Raw genomic sequence first — 18,474 nt, forward strand, 5'->3', positions numbered from 1 at the left:
CCGCAAGCCAGGAGGCCGTGGGCTGGTGGGGGCACACACACACTCCTCTTCCAGCGAGTCTCAAAACAAATTCACCCCGTTTAACCCGAACTGTCAAGCGGCATTGACCCAGAAAAGGCTGTTCCCGGGGGCAGCAGCAGAGCAGGCCGGGGCAGGAGGGAGGGCTGTGCCCCACTCGGTGCTGCTGAGCAGGCTGGGCGCAGGAAGAGAGCGGTGACAGCATCCTTGGCCGTGGCACTGCAGCCCCAGGCGCTTGGTGGTGCAGAGCTGCTGTCTCACAGGCACCGGGGAGATACTGCAAGGAGGAGATGCAGCGAGAGGCGACGGATAATATCTGCTCTCTGGGAAGAGCAAGTGCTGCGCTGCCACGGAAAGCAACAGCTAGAAAGCAAACCAGGAGCTGCCAGCGCTGGGAGAGGAACAGCAGGGCAGCTTCCAGCATCCCACGAATCTGTCAAGTGTCAGTGCTGGGTTTATCTCTGGTTTGGCTGCATGAGATAGACTGGAGAAAATGCAGTTCTGACACAAGGCTTTTTTCAAATACAGAAAATAGTTTATTATTATTATTATTGTCGCTGTTGTTATTATTACTAGTGTTATTATTATTTCTCAGTCTGGCTCCCCAGTGTCTTTGCGTGATTTGCACCCTTGGAGCCTGCCAGCTGAAATAGTCAGTGTGGGTTTTTTTCCAAAGCTACACGTGGAAGCAGTTCTTGGTGGTTTGGGTCCTTTGTATTCCGCGGATTATAAAAGGTCTCTCCTGTAAGTAGCCTGGAAAAGGAGAAGTACTAATTATTATTAACTCTGCCAAAGCCAATAATATCCTTGGGTAATTATCAGTTTACCCAATTTTCCTGTGAGCCTACTGTGTAAATACACCATTGTAAGAGGCTATTATTTCCTCCATGCTCCACCTCAACATAGCACTGATAGTTTTGGGCTCGTCACGAGCCTGTTGTGTTCAGGGCTGTTAATCTGGCTGGACAGTCACCACCAATAATCAGATATAAGACAGGGAATGGCACGAGTTTATGTGCTCCTGCCACCCTCGCAGTCAGGCCCCCTGTCTCCACTGCAGCCTCACCAAATGCTGCTGAGCCCTCTTGCCCCAGCTGGGGACATTTGCCACCTTCATGCAAAATGCGGCAGGATGCGCCCCAGGGAGCGTGGCCACCCCTCCGGCCCCTGGGCAAGCGGCACGGCAGGGTGGGGACCATGCCCCTGGCCACTGCCTCCACGCCCCATCCCCATCCCCATCCCGAGCATGACTTTCCCTGCCACGCTGAGGTGCAGCCGGCGGGGAGGAAGCGTGTCTCACGGCAGGAGACCCGAGCTGCTTTCCCTTTCATCGCCGCTCATTTATTTGGATTAGAGTCAGCTCTCTCCTGAATCCTTTGTTCGCTGTTTGTTATTCCACATGCGCCCAGTGCTGCGTGTTCATCTTTATTAGCTTTAATTGCTTCCCCGTTCTAATGGGATCTCGCTATTCGCATACAATTGAAAGGAAATGTATTCATTAAAATAATTCTCCTCCTAACTGTTGTTTAGAGCTGGTGCTGTCAGTGCCACTCACCGTGATTTTCTCCCTGCCCACCATCCGCTGCCGGACGGGAGCAGGACACAGCAGAGCTTCACTGGCGATTTCTGTTAGTGTGCACCACGGGCTGGAGGCTCAGGTCAGCTCGGGTGATGTTTGCTGACAGAGGAAAGGTCACACAAAGCCACCTGGCTGCTCTTGCTGCGAAGCCTGAGGCACACGTGAAGGGGCAACACGTTGTGTGCCCCCATTGGGGCACCCTCCACTGCCCCACTCACACCACAGCTCCCAGCCTTCACCTCCACGGGGAAGGGATTAAATGGGAAAGTGGAAGAGAGACAAAAAAGCCAGGAATGCTTGAGGGCTGAGACGGTGCTACGGAAAAGTCTCCAGCTGAAATTAGTGACAAGAGGCAGTTTCAGGCAGCAGACAAGCCATCTCCTGAACAGCTTGGCTTCCTCCCTGGCACTCAGACCAACTTTTCCTCCTTATTTATTTCCTCCAACAAGCACTAGTTAGGGGTCTTTAGGGAACAGTTTAATGACCCTTCTTCCTCCTGGCTGTTTACGCTGGGCTCTCCCTCCTCTACCTGGGGCTGCTGAGGCACCATTGCCACTGTAGCTAAGCAACCTCCCCATTAGCACACTGGTGGCTCAGACCAAGGCATCTCCTCACCAGCTTTACACAATTAGCCCCTTGGTTTTTGGCTGCAGTGCCACTCTCCTCCCCTACCAACATCTCTGAACAGTTTGTTTCTGCAGCACTGTCCATTCAAATGAGTAGATCTCCCTTTCTATGAAAAAAAAAAATTCCCCTGTTTTATGACATTCCAAATCCTCTGTGAAAGCTGCCTTCCCTTGCCTGGCATATTTATGCCATAGTTTGTTAAGACCATCATGTAAGGCCAGGGATGGGAAACTGGCAGTTTCAGGGCTTGCAGAGCTGTTTCAGCGGAGATGGGCAACATGTTCTCCTTGTAGGCGATGCAGATGTGCAGGAATTGTCCCTGTAAATGCAGCTGGCAGAGTCCTTCCCTGCTGGCCACCCCATGGGCTACATTTAAGTCATTAATGGGCCATGAGGGAGTATCAACTTAGACCAACACCACCATCCTCAAAAAAACCCTGGCAAAGATGAGCCCTGCCAGCATCCCTCATGCTCTTATTCCTGTCCCATGTCACCTCTGTGGGGTGGCTTTGCAATCAGCACAAAAGCCCTTGCAATGTTTGTTTTCACTAGCAGGGTATTCCTGGACAGCCTGGCTCCCCGGGTGCAGACACAGCCTTGCAGCTTTCCTGGAGCTAATCCTGGACTGGAGCTGGTCTGGGAGCTTCGTTTAAAATGTAAATGACTTGGTGTTGCCTAACAGCAATGGCATTAATGGGATGCAAGCTTGTGCCCGCTAATAGCATCCTGCAGAACTTCTGAAGGGAGCGTCTGCTTTGTCTCTGCGTTTGTCTGTCACAGAAGAACATTGCCCAGGCCCCGGCTCCCAATCTATTAATATATTTGCTTAATTACGCTGTACAGAGCGAGTGCCAGGCTGGCAGACAGACTGCAGAAGCTCTGCTATCACTGGAAGTGCTCCTCTGAAGAAGACAGTGGTGACGTCACAGGCAGGTGACATCAGTCCATGACACTTCTGCTCTTCCATCCAGCTCTGCAAACCCTTCTGACCTTGCCCTGCCAGCCTCAGGGTGAATTTGGATGGGGGCTATCAAGTTGTCCCCGATAACAGACACGTGCCAATGCTCCCCAGCAACCTGCCCTGCACACCCTACCGCTGGCATCCAGCTGCCAAGCACTGCCCCCTTCCCCCAGTGAGGGCTCACCGTCTATCTGCATTTTAGAAGAGCCTATCAAGCCCCAAAAGACAGCGTTAGACAGGCAGTAACCATCTGCCTGCAGGTCAAGTGGCTGTGACAGGCATCCTCTGGCCACTAAGACAGTGAGACAGTTTTGAGACTGTCTTCACAGATACTCTGGCTGACTGCAGAAATCACTACCTGTTCTGTCACTTCTTATTCATCCTTGGGATGTACTTGAGAGCTGTCAGCTCCCTGAGTCACGGGGAGGCTGAATGTCTTGCCAAAATGTGTGCTCGGGTAGCAAGAGCATGATGAACACTCAGAGCAGCCCCAGGAGCCCTGCCCTGGGCTGGGGCATTGTCCCTGGCACACACAGCAAGGGGAACCCCGGCCTTCATGGCCAGAAGCCCCCAGGCAGCAGTGACTGCTGTGGCTGCCAGGCCCCTGCAGGTAATGGCAGAAATGACCCTGCACAGCATCACTGTAAGCAGTGTGAGATGGTTGGTGAAGCATCGAGGTGTGAACAGGGTGGGGGGCTGCTCTGCTGATGCTTTTTTGGGAACCTTGCTGTTCTGGGCAAGCAGTGGGATAGGATGTGGCCAACCCAGGAAGGAGCTTTCATCTCTAATAGCGCTACTGAGCTGCAGCTGAAGCCCAGTTCTTCTTTCCTTCCCTCCCTGCCTTCTTCCTAACTGAGGTTTTCTCCTGATGCCTTTTCTGCTTTGATGCTTCACTTTGGACCCCTTGTCCTCCTCCATTCCTTCTTCAGCAGAACAAAATGGTAGATCCCACCTTTGCAGGAGGTGCTGGTGCTTGATCCAGGACAGTCTGATGGGTGGGAATTAGTAACAGGTCAAAATAAAGAAAAGTAATCACCCCTTTCAAAAAACAAAAAACCAAAAAAACCCAGAAAACCCAAAAACCAAACCCAGAAAGGAGCAGTTATGGTACCACACAGCAGCAAAGACAGCAGCTTGCAGGAGGGATCTCCTGACCAAGCAGCCCCACCATGGGGTGAGAGCCAGTCCTGAGCCCTGGAGCTCTTGCAGTGATTTACTAGGACCAGTTCCTGAAAGATCCAGGAGCATCTGCAGGTCCAAGGATATGCCACGCTTACAGGGAATAACACCCCAGGCTCTGGAAATGCACACTGGCAGCAAGAGGAGCTTTTTCTCTCTTCCCAGCCATGGGGAGGGAGGGGAGCCAAGGGGAGAGGGGACAATTCTTGTTCCAAAAAGAGTAAAACGAGATTATTAATTTTTTGCCTTGTTCTTCACATAAACCTAACACTTCCTTTGAGGCAGTCCTCCAGGACTTCCCAAACCCTAACTTCATCAAAAAGGAGAATATTTTAAAAAACGAAGCTGTTCCACCAGAACTGGCCTCCTGAAGCTTATAAACATGAGTGAGATTAGAGGGGCAGAAGAGATGGGGAAATGTGCCTGATCCTGCAAAGGGTGGTGGGCAGAGAAAGCAAGGAGTGCTCTGGCAGGGAGATGGGGCAAACAGGGAAAAAGCTGAGAGAACAGGGGCCATCCTCTGGGCAGGGAGACCTTGGCCCTGCAGGCAGTGGGGGCACATCTCTGCAGGCATCACACAAACCCCTCCCTGCTCCTGGTGCCTTTGAGACAGCTCCTCAGGAAGGCACCAGGGCCACAGCAGGAGAGCCAGCAGCTGTGCCTCATCCTGTGCAGCTCTGGAAACCTTGGCTGCCCCAAAGCCTTGGGGTTTTGGGGTTTTTGGCTCCTAATCGATCTTCTTTTTAAGCTTTACTCCGGTTACAAACCTGCATGGGTCGTCACTTTTGTTGCTTTACTATTTTTTTGCTATTTGCCAGGTTTTTTTTATTTTCCTGCCTTGTCTGACAGTGCCGTTCCCTCACTGGGGTGTCCCCACTCCCCAGCAGCACATGTGCTCCCCACCGCTGGCACCAGCACTCGCTGCCGCCTCGGACAGATGTCTCCCACCGACCCGACGGCTCTGTGGCATCTCCCGCATTCCTGAGCTGAAATAATCCCCCAAGCTTTGTCAGGTTTCTGCACCAGTGGCCCCACTGCAGTTTAATTAAGGCAAAACTCCTCCTTGCTTTAGAGATTTTCGCTTACCAGTGGATTTCCCTAAGGCCTCATCAACCGGAACGCTCCTCTCTGCTCCTCCTCTACCAGCAGCGCAGCAATCCCCGGCTGCCCAGGGGGAATGGGTGAAGCCTGGATTTAGGGTTTCTCTGAGGGTGTCTGTGTTGGGATGTCCTGACACTCAGGGATGCACCTGGGTGCATCTGCTCATTGAACTGAGACTGGCCTTGTTCTGGGAAATGATATTTTTGGTCTTAACCCTGGCTTTGCTTTAGGCTCAGTGCATTGCAATTTAGCTCCTGTATTTGCAAATGGCTTTGTGGCCATTGCACAGGCTGGAATTTGTGTTTATTCTCCAAAAATGTGTGGAGCTGGTGATGGCTCTGCAGCTGGAACAGCAGACAAGATTACCCAATTACCATTTTTTTTTTTCTCCACTGAGCTCGACAATAAGATTTGTGAAAAATTAAGAAAGGGCAATGCTCTTCCCTGCTTAGAGGAAGAATGAGAGCCTATCTGCCATAGGCTTCCAGATGTCACTTTATATTTTCTATAAAAATTTATAGGGAACCCAGCTGGCCCTAGAGACACAGTGTGAGGAGCAGACAGTGAATTGCCACTTGGCAGAGGTGGCCATGCAGCACGTGCTGGCAGTGCTGCTGCCTTTCCCAGCCGGGGAGTGATGGCTAAAGCAATCCTGGCACCAGCCGAAGCCTCTGCCCTGTGCTGGGCTGATGGGGCACAGCCTGGCCTCCAGTGGGCAGCGGGAGGACAATGTTTTGAGAGCAAGGTAAGCTCCTCCTGTGATGGGTGGATGAGGCCCTCAGGCTGCTCCTGCTCTCCAGCTTTCCTCACTCCTCGCTGCTGCTGGACCCTGTATTCCTCTGTCAACCCCCAGCAAGAAGAGTGCGCTGGAGCAGAGAGGGGAGCAGGATTAGCCCCTTTTCTGACTTTGTTTCACATTTTCAGGAACATGGATTGCCATGGTTACCAAAGCCTGGGCTCCTCATTAGCAACATTTGCTCTCAATGTCAGATTAACGAAGTTGTTCCCTCACAGCACTGGCGGGAGCTGCAGCTGTTCTGGCACAGTTTGCCAGCACGGGCCATGGCTTCACCTGCAGCCACCACCCGGCTGTGGGACGAGAAACCAGCCTGGGAGCCTGGCACCAGTGCAGGGAGGGAACCCAGCCACAGGAACCTGGCACCACTGTGGGGAGGCAGCAGCACGGCCGGGGCACAGGCTGCTCCCAGCACTCATTCTGCTGCTTTTCCCCAGATCCCAATTATTCCCTGTGTCATGTGGATGCCTTGCACCCCCCCATGAGCTGCAGGAACAGCCTGGCTTTCATTTTCCCTAACGCAGGCTGCCGGCAGAAGGGCCTTTGAAAGCACAAACCGCATCTGCTGCTCCTATCATTACCCGGCGATGGCTACACAGAGCCACGGCCATTGTGCCTTTCTGACCCGCTCTCTCTCTCCAAAGAGGAGCTATTTAAAGCATCCTATTGAACCGTATCATGTGTCCACAGAGGAACTTCGAATGCTCCCGCTATTGTACAGCTCCTGCCGGTGCCAGCTATGAAAATGCTGTTTGTGCACTCTCGTCAGCAAGGAGAGGGCGACTGCTGGGATCACACAGCCCCTGCCAGGGAGAGGAGAGCACCGACGGACACAACAGAGTGCTGGGGATGTGCCGCTCTGCTGGGCATTCCCGGGATGCTAATGGGGGCAAGAATCATCAGTTCATGCCAGAAACTCTGGACCTGACCAAATGCCTTCGCTGACATCCGCATGTGCATCGTTACCCCGGCAATGTCATGTCATCAGGCTAATCCCCAGCGGCGCGTAATCCCCTGTCACTAGGACAACACCGGCAGAAAGCAAACCTGGACCAATATCTCCTCATTTACCCAGACCTACCTAATCCCAGAGAAGCAAGTTAATAACATACATCAGCTCAGTATCTGCGGGTTTTTATTAAACTCTTCGCGTAAGTTTTATATTATTTTGATCCTTGCCAAGTCAAGCTGCCCAGCTTCAGAGCCAGCAAGGATGTGCTCACAGGAGATGATTCATGAGCAGACCTCAGGCTAAAACTTATTTCCTCTCGCTATCTGATGAACTCCTATTAATAATGAAAACATTTGTTTAAAAAATAAAAAAGTAGGTCAGATCCCAAGCATTTACAGGTGGAACAGGCTGAGAACAATTGACTGAATGATGTTACAACAGGTTGTCCAGCAGCTCCTTTGGCAGCATCTCCTCCTGGCATCCAGCGACTCCCTGGTGCTCACGGGGCCCTTCCCACCGGCGCCTGGTGCAGCGGCCACGTAAGCCCTTACCCACAGCTTTATCATCCCAGTGTGGATGAGCAGGCTTTTCCTTACCCAGCTGTGGCTTAATAAGCTTCTCCAGTGAGTGCAGATCTGTAAACAGTGCTATCAGTTATTCTGTCTGACCTGCAGCACAAAAATGTTTTCCTGCTTGTGAAGGAAATCTTCAGAGCAGAGCTGGGGATACACAAAGGCAGCTCCATGTAGACCATAAATAAATATATATCAGTGCACGTGCTCTTTTACTTTGCACGCCTGAAAGCTAGAAATAATGTCTGATGCTTAGAAGAAAGGAAATATTTAGTTAGAAGAAAAAGAGATCTGTAAAAAAAAAAGAAAAACACTATATATTTATTTTTTATGGCATAAGTGAAAAGCTTGCGCTTTCAGCTTTGCTGAATTATTTTACGCTGTATCTCTGGCAGAAATGGAAAAAAGACCTGCTCGCATCCAGCCCCTCAATTATTGCACCTCGCTTTTCCGTGTGCCAAAATGACATCTGAAGAACTGGCAGGAAGATTTGCCTCCACGCTCTCCCTTGCACGCAGGAAGGCAGCTCTGCCACGCTCAAAGGTGTTGGGAGATTTTGCAGCTTAGGTCAAAGGATGTTAATAAAGCACTTGAGCCTCCATATGGTATTTTGGCACTAAAATGTCAGCTGCTTTTCAGACACTGTACTTTAATCATTTCAGACAGGCCCCTTTTAAATGGTTTGTTTAGTTTGCTTAGAGAATAATATTTGTTATTTGGTTTTCAGAATGACTAATAAATGAACTGTCTTTGCTTAGGGAGAATAATGCCACTTAAGCAAAACCTGGTACTGCAGTTCAGAGCTATTTAATAAGAAATACCTGTCAGTGTCAGAATATATTTAGTGTGCATTAGCTTTGAAGAATTGCAGAATAGGTTTTCCCCTCGCTAAGTTTACTTTATGTAAAATGTAACACATGAACTGTGAATATGTGGACAGCAAACAGACTGTATCAATGAATTCAGCCTCCCCCGGAAAATGCTGACAGTGGCAGAGAAACACCTCCTCACAGACACAACTGACACCATCAAAAGCGGAACCTGTGACAGCTGCCAAGGAGCCGCAGCCTCCCGCCTCCCTCCCCTTGTTTAAAAAACAAAATCAAATCCAAAATAACACGCTGTAGTCTATTTATCCTCTTGTTTAATCCGCTGGGAAAGCATCAGCATAATTAAATGCTTTTAACCTTTTGGTTTTGACTCGCGATCAGACAGCGGTGCAGAGAGGAGCCGTAAGGAGCGGCAGCTCGGCACTGCCGGCACTGCAGCACCCCGGCCCAGCCAGGGCACCCCAGCCTGAGTGCCACCAAAGCACCCCCCAGCTGGGCTGGACCCACACAGGAAGGGGCACTGTGGCTTCCCAGCAGTTCTCCATCCCTGATCCGGGGCTGCAAACAGAGAATTTGCTGGACCAAGCCACAGCCACCCCGTGTCTATTATTCATGGACTCGGCACTTTGTTTCACAACCCAGGTTCCGTCAGGATGCTCCAGCCATCTGGGGCAGCTACTTGGGAGGCTGGCAGTGGGTTGCATGAAGAAGCAAGTTATTTACTTAGAAACTGTCTCTTTGGCATCTTGACCATCTGGAAAGAATATGGAAATGAGACTTTTAGCGAGATGGAGCTTCTCAGTTGATAAATTAACCAGGCATCTCCAGAACTAGGTAGAGCTGATAAAAGTGAGCATTTCTGAGCACGTCCCAGCTCACACACACATTTATAGGTGTGAGCATTTGCAATTTCCCATCTCACCTACACATCAGGGGACCTAAGTCGCTCTCCTGTACACTGCCTGGGTTTCTGGGCAAACAAAGCCTGACTTCCAGCTGTAGAGTTTTTGTGCAAAGAGAGGAAGGGCCAGGCAGAACTGGGTTACACAGCTTTGCCACCAAAGCTCTGCTTGCATCACTGAACCTGCCCCTAGGGAACCAAGCCCAGTCCTGAGGGGAGAGCAGGGCTGTGAGTATCCTGCCGGGGTGGCTGGCCAGCAGGAGCTCCTCACCCCATCGCTGGGAAGGTGCAAGTCTGCACCCCAACTCGGTCCTCACTCACTCCCCAAAGCTACAGCAGTGAGCAGGAGCCTGTGCAGTGGGGGAGTAACACTCACAGCCTGTCACACGCACAGGAACCTCTCAGCTCTTATGCCAGCCTCTTACTAATCAAAATATCATGCTAGGCTGGAGTGGATCTGGCTTCTTTGAACGTGAGTCACATCATTTGCTGATTGCCAGGAGAGTTCCCAGGAACTGGGGGCAGCAGGACAGAAATTGCAGCTGTCCTCAGAGCACTGTAATTTGTGCTGGAGCTGGATGGCTCTCCCAACCACCCTGAGACAGGGCAATTAAGGCTGGCTTTGAGCCAGATGCAGGTCGCTGGGATCAGAGCATGGAGCCCCAAATTAAGCACTGTGAGAATGGAGCCAGGAGACTGTACAGAAGTCTGTACAGAAGAAGTTAGTGAAGTCCCTGGAACAGCCATCGTGCCTTTCAAATGCAAATGCCATCTCAAGGAAAAGTGTTTTGTTCTGCAGCCTCAGAGTGCTGACTTCTAATCACGAGCAGAGAAAATACACCCAGAAATACCAGCATGGAAAAAAGGCTCTGGGGGTGGCTCAGAGCAGGTCAGTGGTACAGGGAGACATTCCCACCAGCTGAGTCAATCCAAGGGCACACACATTCAGTAAAGCCCTGCTCTGTGCCCACTGAGGGTCAGAGTTTATTTGAGTGCCCCTGTTATGCTGCATAAAATTACCTCCTGATAATGCAGCCCTGACTCTTCCCAAAATGCAGTCTAAACTTCTACAAAGCAGCTGAGGCATGTGGTACCTGTTGTCCTTTCAATATCATGTACAAAAAGTGATGTACAACAGCAGGCAGCTCCTCCATTGTCCGCTTCCCAAGCATCCGAAATGGACAAAGTTGGATGGATGCCGCAATCCAATCATAAACTGAAGTTAAGAGATGTGAAACACCAGCAGGGCTCTAGGAAAAGGAACAGCCCTGTGATAACCTCCACCGGGGCTGAGGGTGTTCCTAAATTCCCAATCGATTTTCACTTTCCCAAAGCTTCCCTTCATCCTATGGGATCAGCATCAGTGAGGGGTCCTTCTGCCCTCGGATGGCACCTTTGTCCCATCACCTGCAGGTTTTTACATGGCAGCTAAGGCTGTGGTGCAGCTGGAGGTTGTATCACCAGCATCAGGCAGGTGGATGCCACTGGTGCCCGGAGCCTGAGGAGATGAGACCCACCACAAGTTCAGGAGTACCTGGAGGGGGCTGGAGCTGCTTTGGCAGAGCACTGAGCAGGGAACAGTATTCCAAGATGACACGTAATTAATTCTACAAGGCAGAGGACTCTTTTGGAGAAGCCCTGCTGTGCCCAAGCCCTGATGATGATGGTCAGCAGACAAACAAGTTCCTCATTTAAGGCTCAGTGTGGTATGCAGGTCTCCTTCATACAGGTACTGGTAACTCTGGTGTGATGAGGGCCAGTGGCAGAGCAGCAGCTGAGCATCTGTCCCCTGAGCCCATGCTGCAGCTACAGCCATCCATTGACATCTTTAACACTTTTCTCTAAAGAATTTTTTTTTTTTTTTGCCTCTACACATAGGAATTTATCGAGCTTAGGTGTGCCCATATGATTCGAGGAAACCCATGGGACCTCAGAGTGGGATTTACTGGCCACAGTACTTTGTAAACATGTATATATTTTAAAATCCGTGATTCTATTTTCTTAATTGACTGAAAAAAGTGATGCATTAAAGCATAACTAAGATCTGAGCAATGTCAGATGACCTTGGATGTTCACAGTGCCAGCAGGGCTTGAAGCTGGAGCTGGTGGAGGCTCAGCCCTCTGGCTACTGAGCCAAAAGCTCTCCAGGTGGACTCATCCTCAAACTGCCCACTGCAGCAGCTAAACAACATTGGTGAACAAAAGCCTCTTCAGTGGGAAATATCCTAAGAGGCTCCATCCTGGGTCCTTTGCTGTGTTCCTTTATGAGCAGTGACTCAGGCAGTGTGAGATTTTACCATTGCTGGGGTTTCCTAAAGTCATGAGGCCCTTGGCCAGTGATGGGCTCCAGCTCCCTCTTTACCCACAATTGCCCTGAATTTTTTCAGGAGCAGGAAAGGTCTGAGAAGAGACCCTCTCCCCTTTCATCCCAGGATCACAGGCAGCAGTGCTTACTTTCTGAGGAACAAGGGTCCCTTTTAAAAGTACTCCTTAGGTTTAACTCCCACGACATTCGTAAACTCTTTAAAGGCAGGAATTAACCAGAGTTTCTAGAAAGAGCCTCTGACGCTTTTAAGCAGCATTTCAGAGGCAGAAATGATCTTCAAAATCTTCTGAATTCCACTTTTGAGAGAAACACTTTTTTCTCTGAAATTAGTCTAATTAAAAGATCACAAAATTAATTAAAATGCAAAATGAAATGCAACACTTCGTATCAGGTCAAATTAAATGTTTTCACAAGTTTTAAAATGAAATCAGAGCTGGTTGTCACTGTGATTAAAGAAATCTCCCTCTCCCTCCCCAAGTTCTGGAAAACATCGATCCAAAGAAAATCCTCCTCTCCCAAACTTGCCCATTCCAGCAGGCAGAGGTGTACAGCTCTCCCTGCCTTGAAATATCAGGGACCAGAGATTCCACTTCACACTCAACCCTCGGCTGTCACCACAGGCACTTTGGCTGGATGATATTTTAAGTGCTCCTGCTTGGTGGCAGCAGCTCATTTAAAATTAGCAGCACCCCTAATTGGGAAGGGGGAGCTCTGCCTGGCAGAAATGGCACCACTGGCCCCCGGCACAGCGGGGGCAGCCCAGTGCCACTCTCAATAGCCATCACTGTCAGAGGTGGGTTCCTGGCCAGGCCTGAACTGTCCTCCTGTTTAAATATAGCAAATCCCAAAATGTCAGGAGTTTTGTAGGCGGCCGCAGAGCAGTGGCAGGGGGGAGGCAGGGCTCAGTGCTGGCTCAGAACCAGTCCCTGCCACGGGCTGGGTCACTCTGATGTGCTGGTGTAACACCTGAGCTTTAATTGCCTCTGCTGTGGACCTGTCCTGCTCCCAGAGGAGCTGCTGACACGGCCCACTGTAGCTCTTGGCACCAGAAAATACATTCTCCTCCGAGACCAAAAATATCGTTTCACTCTAAACATCAAGAGAGCAGCTTGTGATTAAGCAGTTGGGGTTTTACAGCATCCTGAGGATGTAAAGTGCTATTTAAGTGATGGCTATTTTTACTGTGGTTATTTATTATGTGGGGCTGGTCAGTGCTGGGGTCTGGCCCCCTCTGCACAGCAGGTGTTCCCAGCACAAAATGCTGGTGTAAGGTGGGCCAGCCTCAGGCAAGCACCTCAACAGCAGGTGGCCACAGTCCTCCTGCTCCTTCGGCAGGCTCCCAAAGGCAGGAACCACAGGAGGAAGACCCTGTCCTGGGGTGACTTCCCTAAACTAAGACAGACCCTTTTGGCCCTAAGGAGGGTGGTTAAGCCCAGACCCTTGGAGGCACACAACGGGTGCATCCCTTGGGTTTGCTTGGGCTTGATGAATTTGGTCTTTTCCAGGCTGAATTCCATGAATCTATGGTTCTATCCCTACAGAGTGGGGTGAGGCACAAGCAGGCATTTCTTTTGAGAGAAACACTGCATTTTTCTACCCCCCCCCCCTTTGATCTGGCCAAGTGCAGCCAGTTCTGCTTGTCCCACTGGGATGACAGCAGGACCACAATCTCCAGCTCAGCCCCACAGCAGCTGCAGAAGGTTTGGGTTTTACAGCTCCCTGCTGGCTCCCCTGCTCAGCTCCCAGACATGAGCTCCCAGGGCAGACCTACAGGCACCTCCCAGTGGGAGGGCAGCCAAAGGGGCTCTGCGTGGAGGGACCAAGGAGCCAGGGAAGGCATCACTCCCCCTGCAGCCGTGGCACTTGTGAGCCCTTATTTGTGCCCTAACATTGCACTGTATCACTCATGGATTGCTGCAGCCCTCGGGGTCATTAGGCCTGGAGGAGACAAGATTCCCCTCCACCAGGCACGGTGCCCCTGCAAATCCCACACAGACATGGACACTCCAGCAGCATGGCAGAGCCCTGTCCCTCACTGCAGCCATGCAACCTCCTCCCCAAATGGGATGCTGTGCTGCAAAGGCCCAAGGATGAGCTAAGCCAAAGCAAACCCCCACACAGCTTCCAAGGGGTTAAGCACACCCACTCTCCCCTGTCTTTCCAACCTCCTCCTGCAAAAGGCAAACAAAGAGGCTCTCCTAAGAGTACCTCGGCCTGCCATAATGGCATTAGGGGAAGGGCGGAAAGAGATCCTAACTCTCAGCTCACATTTAAGCATACAAAAACAAACAACCAAAAAAAGGGAAAAGTTAAAGCCATCTGAAAGTGCCTCTCTCTCTCCCAGAAGAGTGATAAAGGCTTTTTGGCAGAGTGAGGTGGTGTTTATTTTGGTTTGTGTTGTGTTGCTGCTCTGACCCCCTCAGCTGTTAGCCGGCAAACTTGACAGCCTGATTGTTTTTACTGGACTGCGCCGGAGTTCTTCGCTTTGCGAAAGTGATCTGGGAGCAGTTTGCACTGATTGCACAGAGGGCTCTGACCAGGGCCCATTGCCACGTCCTGCGCCATGCCCCGCATCCCAGCCGGGACTGCAGCCGGGCCCGGCCCGCAGCTGGTTTAAATCATCACTTTCTTCCCATTTCACTGCACAAGGCAGCGCTTGAAGATTTTCCTTTCTGTTCTGCTGAAATGTGACTCTAATTAGATGATAACAAGGCTCTGACATTTTCTAATCGTAATCCTATCCATGCAAGGGGACATTATTAAAACGATTAAAATTATTGATAAAGGGGATTTGGCCTATGGCACAGAGGGGTGCACAGGTCTGGGTGTGTCCCCTGGGATAAAGGCACCACTGTCCCCAAGGACATGCTGCTCTCTGAATACTTGCTTGAGTAACACAATGCTGCCCACTGAGCTGGAGCAGCATCATGACCAGGACTTAAAGGAAAGGTGGCTTTGGAAATAAAAGGTGTCTTTCATGTAGAGCTGAGGAAGCACAGCTTCACCAGACCTGAAGTTACCAAGGAGGTATCTGGACCCAGTGTTTTCCACACCCATATGTGCTCACGTGGAAGACACAGTGCAAACATTGGCACTGCACATGTGGCTTTCAGTCCCTCTTTTGGCAAGGTTTTTTCTCCATGGGATTGGACGAGGGATGAGCAATTGTGCTCTCATGTTCTCAGGTGAAATCAGAGGGCACCATGTCCCTGTCCACAAGGTGAGCAGTATTTTCAAAAGCTAGGCACCTCTCCACAGGCAAGAGTCAGAATCAGAGATGGAAAAGTCCTGAGGGCTGAAGTGTCCACAAAGTGATGGTGAACAGGGCAAGAGTTTACTTTTACTACCTTTGATCCCCTCAAGGTGATGCAACAAGCATCTTCTGTCTGCCCCAGGGGACAGGCAGGTGATCTCCTACAGCCCCTGTCCCACATCAGCCACGGGCCCTACGCACAGCACCGTGTGAGAGGAGTGCCAGCTATCCTGAGGGAGCCTGCTGTGCCATGCAAGGGATGTGGGTCTCAGCTGGAGCCTATTGAGCAGTCCACAAGCACAGGCCAGGCCAGGCCCTCCAGCACCGCTCTTGGTGGTCCCTGATTCTGCATCGCTTCTGCAGGATCCCATTGATTTGTCAATCAAACATCCTTCTCCGCGGGGCTCCGCGCCCAGCTCTACATCATCCCTGCCTGGCATGGAGGCAGGCAGTTCTGAGCCAGTTTTCTGCTCTGGAAACCTCGGGAATCTCCCTCAGTCTTTCCCAGAATAGCCCCAAGGCTCCTCTAATTTCCTACAGCTGCTGCGTGGCAGCGAGCCGGCGGCTCCACCCGGAGCATCCCGCTCGGTGGTGGCAGGAATGTCGGTGGCACAGCCCCCGGAGCTCGGGGATTCCTCATCCCTGGGCAAGTCCCTACACCTGCAGAGAACAAGGCTCGTGTTTTAACACCGAAACAAACAACAGCGACCCAAAGGGGACAGGGGCACGCAGGCAGCTCAGCCTGTGCACTGACACTGCGGATGTTTCCAAGCTCCAACACCAGCCCTCCTCACTCCCGAGGGCAGGGGAGACACAGCACTCCCCACCCCAATTAGCCCACACGTTCTCGAGGATAAAACAGAGCACGAATTTCCCCAGCAGCATCCCTAGCCCTGCTCAGCACGGTGATCTCCAGCTGAGGGGGGAAAGTCCCCAGGGAGAAGGAACCAGAGGCAGAGTGGGATGGGTCAGTACAGCCAGAACATGCCAAAGCTTGAGGTGTTTCAGAAGCCTCTCCCAGCACTGGTTTGCATGCAGGGTCAAACCCCCAATCCACTGAGGACCGAAGACCCCAGCATTTCTCAAAGAGATAAGCCCTCTGGAGCCAGCAAACTGTTTGCAGAGAACAATTTATTAATCCAATTTACATCTTATTTCTCTTCACAAGCAGATCATAGTCTTCATGAAATTGCCCATTGCTAGAAATTATGCAGCAAGTATTTTGGGGTATGAATCTCCAGCAAAGTGCCTGCTGCCAGTGCTATTTCCCTATCCAGGGTTGGAAATCTGAGCTGTGTTGATAGGACACACAGCTCCCAGAGCACGGTGCATTCTCCACAGCAGACACGTGGTGCTCTCCCAGCCAGGCACCAACAGGCAGCACTTCTTAGCTTATAAATAAAAAGCTACAACAGAATCAACCTTACAGTGCAAATATTCATGATTCTGAATTTGAAAATCACTTCCTATGAATAAGACTGCATAGTTTGCATTAAAATATGCTGCTTCAGCACCATTCCTGACAGTGTACATGTTTGCTAGAACAGCCACATAGAGCAAACCTGAAAAGGTCAGGAAGTGAAAGGGAACAAATTTATTGAGGAATTGAAACATATGTTTGGTGCTGGTTTAAAAAAAAAATCTGCTGCAAGTACATAGATGGTGTCTATGTCAGGGAAAGTGCACTATGCAGAGCTTGCTACACAGGGACAGAGGTCTCAGCTAATTGAAAAACTGATGAATTTTTATACCTATGAACTTTGGTATTTGGAAGATTTTAATTTCTCTTTAGAACGCTGAAGATTCCTCTGAAAAAGATTTAGAATTCATATTGGAAACCCACAAAGGAGTTTTTAAGACTATACCTTCTTATTTTAATAAAATGTAGTTTAGATTTTTTTTTTTTTCTTGGAAATATCTTCATTAAATAGAAGAAGAACTAAAGGGCATGGTAATATAATTCACAGATGATACTAAATTAGGATATATTGTACACGGCAGTGCGGACTGAGAAATAATACAAAGGGCCCCAGAGAGATTGGAAACCTGGGTAGAAAATAAATGAGATTCAATTTGGAAAAATGCTGTCAATGCCTCTGGGGAAAATAATTTGAAACACGCGGAAACCTGGGAAGCAGGAACGGCTAACATGGAGTTTAAAACATAACAGAGAGAAAATTGTCTGCAAAGCATTACAGACCCCCTCGAACGCCCGCTGGTGTCAGCAAAGAGGTTCCTGCTCCCTGCTGCGGTGCCCTGGGCACGGTCACTGCTGATGGCACAGGCAGGGGCAGGAAGGGGCTCATCAGCACAGCCCTGGGCAGCGCTGAGGTGACAAAGCCACACGGAGGTGACCAGGGACAGGATCAGAGCAGGGGATTTTAGGAGTCTGGGGGGAATGACCAGGGCTGGGAGTTGGGACCAGCCCCTGCTGGGCTGGCATGGAGGCACAGGAGGGTGAGGATGCTCTATGGGACCCCCATGAAAGTGTGGGGGAGTGGGGCAAGAGACAAAAGCTAGATTTTGAACCACCACCTCAGAGGATCTCCCAGCAGTAAAGCCAGAGGCACAAAGTGGTTTTGAGAGCACAAAACTCTGTAGACACATGTGGTCCTGCATGCAACCCTCTCCTGGGAAGGAGATGGGCGGGGACCCAGGTGTTCCCTTCCTACATCAAGTGTTTCCTCTCTTTTTCCTTCAAACTGGTATGTGTTTACCAGAGCTGGAAAAAAGGAAGAAATGAGGAGCACAGAGCAAGTGCAATCATGGATCACATGGATCCATCATGGGATGGACCATGACTTTAATCAAATCCCCTTTTTCTCCCCTTGCCCCCCATAAAGATGTGCTTCCCCATCTCTTGGGACCAGTTTCAAGAAGATGAAGTGGGGAGGATGAGGCTCCTCAGCTGCTCTTGCCTCTGCTTCAAGGGCTGTGAGAAAGGATTCTGACCCTACAACGTGTCCAAGGCACAGGGGCAGCTCCATCCCACACCCAGGTACACCCTGGCTGCACCCACAGCCCCAACCCTTCCATTCACACAATGGCACCAGGTCAGTCTACTGCAGGGTAACAACTATTTTTAAAATTTTATTATTATTTTCTTTTTAAAGGATTGGGTGCTATTTCTCCAGGGCATTCAGAGCTCTGCTCACCTGTCTTCTGTATTTCAAGAAACCATCCAAGCCTATATATTCCAGATGATAAACTCCACCTAGCAATTTTCTCCTTTTCATTAAAATTATTTACACCAGAAGAACTTAAAACAAAAATCGATTTCAGGAGAAACAAGGAGGGACAGACCAAGGACTCTGCCTTTACACTGTTGTTTTTTAGCTTCTGAAAGGCACACACTTCACTTATGAAGAATCACATATAT

The 18,474-nt window shown here is 50.4% G+C and overlaps 1 protein-coding gene across 1 annotated transcript in view; it reads right to left on the bottom strand.

Moving 5' to 3' along the window:
- Positions 1 to 531: 531 nt before the first annotated feature.
- SENP5 (SUMO specific peptidase 5) overlaps positions 532 to 18,474 on the bottom strand; it is a 202,503-nt gene continuing 184,560 nt past the window's right edge. The window contains exon 10 of the mRNA XM_086844032.1: positions 532 to 771. Coding sequence (XP_086700158.1) covers positions 745 to 771 — 27 coding nt within the window. The 3' untranslated portion in view covers positions 532 to 744. The remainder of the gene's footprint in view (positions 772 to 18,474) is intronic.

Source organism: Cyanistes caeruleus, chromosome 10 (assembly GCF_971803275.1).
Source record: "Cyanistes caeruleus chromosome 10, bCyaCae1.hap1.1, whole genome shotgun sequence".
Taxonomy (NCBI): Eukaryota; Metazoa; Chordata; class Aves; order Passeriformes; family Paridae; genus Cyanistes; species Cyanistes caeruleus.